This window comes from Salvelinus namaycush, chromosome 7 (genome assembly GCF_016432855.1).
Source record: "Salvelinus namaycush isolate Seneca chromosome 7, SaNama_1.0, whole genome shotgun sequence".
Classification (NCBI taxonomy): domain Eukaryota; kingdom Metazoa; phylum Chordata; class Actinopteri; order Salmoniformes; family Salmonidae; genus Salvelinus; species Salvelinus namaycush.
In genome coordinates, this window is record NC_052313.1 from 48,699,902 (window position 1) to 48,707,716 (window position 7,815).

The 7,815-nt window shown below is 39.6% G+C and overlaps 1 protein-coding gene across 1 annotated transcript; it reads right to left on the reverse strand.

Annotated features, from left to right (window-relative positions):
* Positions 1-157: 157 nt before the first annotated feature.
* Positions 158-6,896, reverse strand: LOC120051345 (zinc finger protein 708-like). Its single transcript, XM_038998169.1, has 5 exons — positions 6,476-6,896; positions 4,418-4,652; positions 4,132-4,238; positions 3,947-4,034; positions 158-2,234 (listed from the first exon to the last, which is right to left on the reverse strand). Exons 1-5 carry the CDS (start codon positions 6,623-6,625, stop codon positions 649-651), a joined length of 2,166 nt encoding a protein of 721 aa, XP_038854097.1. The 5' UTR covers positions 6,626-6,896; the 3' UTR covers positions 158-648.
* Between the last annotated feature and the right edge of the window lie 919 nt (positions 6,897-7,815).

Sequence of the window (7,815 nt, forward strand, 5' to 3'; positions counted from 1 at the left end):
ATCTTGGCCAGGTCGCAGTTGTAAATGAGAACTTGTTCTCAACTAGCCTACCTGGTTAAATAAAGGTGAAAAAAAATATATTAAAAAAACTACAGTATGGAAGGCACAGTCACAGAGACACTCAATAAGAAAGGACTACAACAAAATACAATATTGTAATATTGTCTTTATTCCAGGTTTATTTTCGTCAAATCCTTGAAATATCTTGTTTCAACAGTAAAGTTTATTTTTTACAAATGACTGCAGTTTTTTTTTGTCGTCATCTCATCACCCTCCTAGTTTCTACCCTGCATAAATGGTATTTGTTAATCCTTCCCTGCACCTAAAGAATCCCATAAGGCCATCCAACCTAATAGTTAAGGCTATTTCAAAGAACAAAAAGTGTAGTTAATATATGGACTTGTCTATTAGAATAAAAGTCTCACTGGACAATTAATATTAGGGATGTGAACATCACAGTAAAGGAATCATTTACATGCCAAGATTATGGAATCTTTTGGGAAATCCACACAACAAAACCCAATGTCTCAGTAGTCAGACTCATACACATTTGACTCAAGTTATTAGATATCCACGTTATTGAGATTGTAACATCATGGCATGTAATCCTCATTTCTTACTTCTGAAAGTGCGATCAGAAGATTTGCGTTAGCTACTGACGCAGTTGTGCTTTTTGAAGTGTCTTGAATCAGAAAAGCCTTTTCCACATCTCTTGCAGGAGTATGGCCTGACTCCTGTGTGCACTTGCATGTGGGTTTTGACATGATTGGCTTGTCTGAATCGTGTCCCACAGACATCACAGCTGAAAGGCTTCTCTCCCGTGTGGACTCGCTCATGTCTTTTGAGATTACCGATAAATCCGAAAGTCTTCCCACAATCACTGCACTTGTGTGGTTTCTCACCTGTATGGATCAGCTCATGTATCTTAAGAGATTGTTTTGTAATAAATCTCTTTCCACAACAACCACAAGCATTGGGCTTCTCTCCAGTGTGTAATTTCTGGTGATAGTCAAAAGTAACTTTATGGAGAAAAGTCTTTCCGCATGTGGAACAAGTGTATATGTTTTCTCCTGTGTGAATTCTTCCATGTGTTTTCAGAGAACCGATGGAGCTGAAGCCCTTCAAACATATCTCACAGCTGAAGGGTTTTGGTTGATCGGTTTGTTTTTGTTGGTTGGCCTTGTTCTTTCTGGTTCTTGAGTGCCCCTCTCCATCAGCCACGTGTGATAGCTTGTGAATTCTAAGTTGATAATTGTAAAGGTAAGTCTTTCCACAAACGTCACACATAAATGGTTTTAATGCCCCATGAACTAGCATGTGAGCTTTTAAGTTGGTGGACTGAATGAATGTCTTTCCACACGCCTCACATGTGTGCGGCCTCTTCTTCGTGTGAATTCGATGGTGTCTCGTAAGGTTCTCCTTAAAGCTGAAAGTAGCTTCACATATTTCACATCTAAATGGCTTCTCCCCTGTGTGAACTACCTGGTGCTCCTGCAATTCGACAGGACGCCAGAAGGTCTTGTCACAGTGGGAGCATGGGTGTGGGCGTTCTGTACGTTCTGTATGTACAGATCTAATATGCGTTTTCAGGTTTTGAGATATACTGAAATTCTTTCCACATGTAGTACAGCTGTATGGTTTTTCACCTGTGTGAACTCGCTGGTGTACGTCAAGCATATACTTTGATGCAAAACCTCGTCCACAAGTGAGGCAGGTGAACGGTTTCACCTCTGCATGAACAAACTCATGTGATTTCAGATTTGTCTTACTACGGAATTTCTTTCCGCAAACTTTGCAACTGAAAGGTTTCTCTTTTGAGTGAGTTTGCATGTGTTGAGTCAGCATACAGTTCAGACGGAAGGTTTTCGCACAAATGTCACACTTAAAGGGCCCCTTCGGTTTATTGTGAACTGCTATATGGCGTTTCAACAGACAGTTCGCGTGGAAGGTCTTCTCACATATGTCACACTTGAAGGGTTTCCTCAGCTTGGAAATGCTCTGCTGTATTCCGTGGCTGTTTTCTGTGGATTCAATGCCATTAGCAGTACGGCTGCTTGTTTCTTTTGCATGACTGCCTTTCCCGCTGCCCGTTTCCTCTGGAACAGCAGCTCTCATAGGTTCACCCTTGGATTCAGTGTCTCTAAATGAGGGCTTTGTATTCAGTCCACGTGAGTCTCCCACAGAGAGAAGAAGAGAAGAAGTCTCTGTCGGTTTACTGTAAGCCTCTGCAGCACCTACAGATGAGAGGAATATACAGGCATTATGCTACAGTAAATGACTGGTTTGACAGACATCTTTCAATACAACACAAAATTGTACCAGCAACCACTGTATGGCTGTGTCACAAATGGCACCCCTATATAGTGAATAGGGTGAAGGGCTCGACTTACAGGGCTGCCCACTGGTCCCGGGAGGTTTTGGAAACCCTCTGGGCCAGTGAAAAGAATATTATATATAATTATTAAATGCCAAGAATTTTCAATCTAGGCTAATTGATTTTTTTAAAAATATGAAAAAAGAGTAAAATTCCCAAAGCTGTTAGTTCATTATGTATATTATTTAGCACACTGTGCCACACACGGCCTACTTTGAGCAGAATATCACCGGGCAGCGAGAGCGTGCAGCTTTCAGACAACGGGTTGTGGAGCAGCTCACAGAAGAGCGGTAGGCACAGGAAAGCAGTAGAAAATACATTTCAAGTTATGATATCTAGTCTACCAGTGAATGTGAAGGCAAGAATTGGTGGATATGCAAACCTGGTATTTAAAAAGTTTGGTCTGGTCTTGATTGAATGGTCTGAAGTGGACAGATAAAAAAAAATGTATTGAATTTATTCAAAAATGTGTTTAATTGCACTAGTTTCTCATAATTCATGAATAGAAAATAATGCATAAGTGATTTGTATTTCCTGGAACTTTCTGAAGAAGTAATGCCTGTGTATGTTCTTTTGCCAGTTAGCACACCGAAACTGTCCTTTAAAGGCTTTCCCAAAAAACCTTCCCAATTAAATATTGACTACAAAGTAGGCCTACCTGGCAGAATAATATCATGATTTGTATCAATCAGGTGGGCATTTGTTCAGCAAACTTTGCAATCACATGCACACCGCAGGAGGCTGGAGAGCAGAGGACGGCTCATAATCATGGCCAGAACGGAGTGAATGAAATGGCATCAAACACATGAAAAACATGTATTTGATATCATTCCACTCCAGCCATTACCACAAGCCTGTCCACCCCAATTAAGGTGCCACCAACCTCCTGTGATGCACACTATACATTGTACAGTAGGCTACAGAAACACCGCTAGCCAAACCGCCCGCTAGCCAAACACAAACGTCTCTTGCCAGGGTGCACCATTGAATTAAAGGGAAACTACACCCTCCCACAATAAAAGATAAAATAAAAAATAAATCCCATACCTCAAAAGTGGTCTATTGTTGTGGTTTAAGCATTGTTGTGTACTTGGAACATCCAATTTGGTTTCCCCCCCCCCAAAAAATTGTGTGATTTTGAGAGTGAAAACATGAAGAAAAAACCCCTCAGAAACCTGAAAACAAAACCTGGAAAACTGAATGACAAAAATGTAGGATTTTACAGGGCCCTACAACTGTAGCCTGCTGACTGTTAAATATCATTAAGAATAACACCCCCCTTATATTCATTTAGATTGTGCCAAGGTTTTATTTTCCCCCTCCAAACGATCAATGTAAATATGACATTGTCAAGTTCAAATGTAATTGTTTGGGTATGGAGGGTAGGTTATAATAAGCTCAGCCCGCAAATGAAAAATAAAATCACCTCTAATTGAAATTATGTGTGCATCATCTGCTTTCCTGTAAGATCTTGACCCGGGCCATTAGCTTTCAGTTGGCACTGACAAATACCTGAATGTCAAGCCCTGCGGTGCCATTTAGGACTGAACCCATGTTTCTTTGGGATATTACCTTCAATGACTGACGTTTTAGTTCCTGATTTCACCTCACTCCTCTCCTTCACAGGGTCAGTGCTAGAGCCTGTATTTCTCGCAGTAGTCTGGAATGAAGGAAAGTCATTATTTTAACATAAACAGACATTTGTCAGATTTGCTAAAATCATACACAGAAGATGAACATAAGTTACAAGAACATACCTCTTCCCGTACAATGGCAGTGTTTACTTGACTGACATCTCCAATGCTGAGCAACGCTGAGGCCACTGTGTTTGTCTTCACATTGTTAACAGGCATCATTGGGAGATCTTAAATAACAAGCAGATAAAACTTTACATTTCCTTTGCGTTGAACAACATTGTGCTGTTGTGCATCACATCCCTTTACAAACAGGTGGAAGACAAACTATCAGTACAAGCAAACCATACAAACAGCTTTCCTTTGCTATATTCAATAGACAGTGATGAGTTGCTGGGCCCACACTCACCAACTGGCTTAATTTTAAAGATCTTTCCATTGTGCAGAATATGGGTTGGTCTTTTCGGTTCTTCTCGCCCCTCACCCTTCTCAACCATCGCCTTCAGATCTTTATCCATCTGCTCCACCTTGATCTTCAGTTTCTCATTTTCATTTTGTACAGCCGCAGAGACCTCTAGGAATAGTCTACAGATTTTACGAACAGCCTCCTTTGTCAACAGGTGCATAATGGTGCCAACCTGTTTCTAGAGAGAGATTGAAGTATATTAGAATGAAGCTAACAAAGTTACTCTCAATTTGTATTTTTTTATTTTGCTACTTTCCTTAGCCAGTTATACTTCACTGGCCCAGATACTAGACTTTAAATACGACAAACATGTGTGAAACAGACAGGTGCATGTGCAAAGCGAGAACATAACATGTAATACATGTTTGATTTTGGGAGGGGTTAGCAACTAACAACTGGATTTAATACTTTCTTGTGCACTGTTCGTCACTACAAACCCTGGTTCGATCCTGGGCTGTATCACAAACGACCATGATTGGGAGTCCCATAGGGCGGTGTGCAATGGAAATGGTTTACCACCAACAGTCTTGCAACGAAAACAACAGTTTCGATTGATCAAATTTGGGTAGGTCCCTCCTCGTTTGGTTATATTTGCTTCGGTTTGGCTCCTAGAGTAAACGGTTTCCATTTGCAACAGGCCAAATGTTTTGCTATGGTCTGCGACCAATGAATACCTCCCTAGGGTGTATTTACTAGAGACCAAACCAACCTAATGGGAGCCAACAGAAGGAAATAGTACGAAACGGGACCAATTACGTATTTAAACCCTGGATAGCTGACGCTATGTCTTGGCCAATAAGAGCGTTTGAAGTGAATCAGGGAAAAACAATATCCCCACATTAAAATATCAAATTTGTCAACAATGCCACGATGTGTGGATATGGAAATAGCCAGCACCAATTCAAGGGATGTGGGAAGACATTTCATACGTAGTATCTAAATTATTTGTGTAGAAAATGTACTTTTTGGTTTATTTTGACAGCTTGTGGTACTGTGCAACCACAGCAACGCATGTACGCAAATGTCTGCTTATGCTAGCTGGCTTACAAAATGATAACCCATTGTTGTTGATGTTATTAAGCATGGATGAAGTGGTGATACATGTCCAATTTAACTGCTGTTCTTATGGATTTTCTAATAGTCCTTTCAAAACTGTTGAACAAATATTGTGCATTGACAATGAATGTAGTTTACATTAGCAGCCACCTAGTACTACATGACATATACAAAAAGGCCACCACTGAACCCAGAGATTTTAACAGTGAGTGAACCCACTCCTAAGTTTATTGTACTAAGATACATTTATTCATCTTGACTATTGCAATTTCTTTGTACTGGCTTAATGGGGGAGTAACTTTACATCAGATTTAACTTAAACTGGTTAGCAATATTGAAAACATTATGGGATCATGCATTAACTACTCCAGCTTTACATTATAGTCATCAACGCTGTGTTTCTTTGTCCTGTAGAGAGGTGAGGTACATGTTTTCATTTCAACAGCTACATGTTTTGAAAGATAAATATGTCTTTCTTTTCTCCATTACAGACACTGTAATACATACTTCTAAAAAAACAATACATAGTATTGTATGAACTGAAGAGAAGCCAATAATTTCTCAATACAAATGTAAAATATAAAAACATTAGTTTTTTAAATATATATTTTTTTAAATAGAGTTCTTATGTTTCACTCCTCACTAAATAAATAGTTCAATGAATGTATATTTGTCCTTGAAACATTACATTGAAATACTGTATCATAATGGCGGACGGTGACTTCAGAACAGCACCCACTATAATATATTATTGGGCGGGACTAACCTGAATTTGTCCAATAAAACTAGTTTTAGTCGCAAAACGTTTTCCGTTTGGAGAAATTGTAACCCCGGTTATAAGAATGATAGTCAATATTTTGCCACGGTCTTGGTCAAATGACCCACAAGATCCAAACTAACGCTTGCTTATTAAACAATTACAATCTTTGTAACAACGTTGCTCACCTTTTTTCCCAGGTTACTTTGTATTGGCGCCACGATTGATTCGTTGTCCAAAAACAGTTGGCTAATTTCTGCTACTGCCGTCTCAACGATAAAAGCCATAATCGATGTTGTTTCTGTCTCAAAAATAGTGCGACTGTTAAGACTAGACATGTTGTCCCTGTTAAGTAACTTCACGCAGTAACTTTATGCAGATATTTGGCTTCGTAACCTAGCTAACGTTAGCTACTAGCTATAATCGTACACAATCGTCGCGCGACCTTTTTTCGTTAAGCCTTAACAAATAACCGTCTTCTGTGTGGATTCAACGGATAAACACGGTATAATGTGTCCTGTGTAAAGTTGTTTAAGCTTTAGCGTTTTGTAGGACAATGCTCTCTGACGTGACCATGATAACAACGTGTGTGTAGTGAACAACATTATTAGCGTGAGCAACAATCGGGGAATCGGCGGTTCGCCTTCAAAATAAAAGCCCCCCATTGAAACTGATAAAAATTGTGAAAACATGCCACAATTGGACTAGATAATGCTTAATAAGGTTGGAATGTTGTCATATAAATTCATCGAAAGACTATTATTGATTAATTTTAATAAATTTAAATCGCACTGTGGGTGTATTTTAATTCAGATTTTCAATGGGGTGGCAGGTAGCCTAGTGGTTAGAGTGTTTGACTGGTAACGTTAACCGAAAGGTGCAAGATCGAATCCCCGAGCTGACAAGTCTGTCGTTCTGCCCCTGAACAAGGCAGTTAACCCACTGTTCCTAGGCCGTCATTGAAATAAGAATGTGTAATTAACCGACTTAGTTAAATAAAAAATAACTTTGTTAGCTTCATTCTAATATACTTCAATCTCTCTAGAAACAGGTTGGCACCATTATGCACCTGTTGACAAAGGAGGCTGTTTGTAAAATCTGTAGACTATTCCTAGAGGTCTCTGCGGCTGTACAAAATGAAAATGAGAAACTGAAGATCAAGATGGATAAAGATCTGAAGGCGATGGTTGAGAAGGGTGAGGGGCGAGAAGAACCGAAAAGACCAACCCATATTCTGCACAATGGAAAGATCTTTAAAATTAAGCCAGTTGGTGAGTGTGGGCCCAGCAACTCATCACTGTCTATTGAATATAGCAAAAGAAAGCTGTTTGTATGGTTTGCTTGTACTGATAGTTTGTCTTCCACCTGTTTGTAAAGGGATGTGTCAGTTTTACGAGGGTATGTTTGGCAGCATGAGTGAAGGATGCTTTGTTGCGGTATAGGAAGCCGATTCTAGATTTAATTTTGGATTGGAGATGCTTAATGTGAGTCTGGAAGGAGAGTTTACAGTCTAACCAAACACCTAGGT

Coding starts and splice junctions, on each gene's coding strand:
- LOC120051345 (XM_038998169.1), bottom strand. CDS start 6,625: ATGTCTAGTCTTAACAGTCGCACTATTTTTGAGACAGAAACAACATCG. Junction 4,239..4,417: donor CTTTAAAATTAAGCCAGTTG/GTGAGTGTGGGC, acceptor TTGTTATTTAAG/ATCTCCCAATGATGCCTGTT. Junction 4,035..4,131: donor CTGCCATTGTACGGGAAGAG/GTATGTTCTTGT, acceptor CCTTCATTCCAG/ACTACTGCGAGAAATACAGG.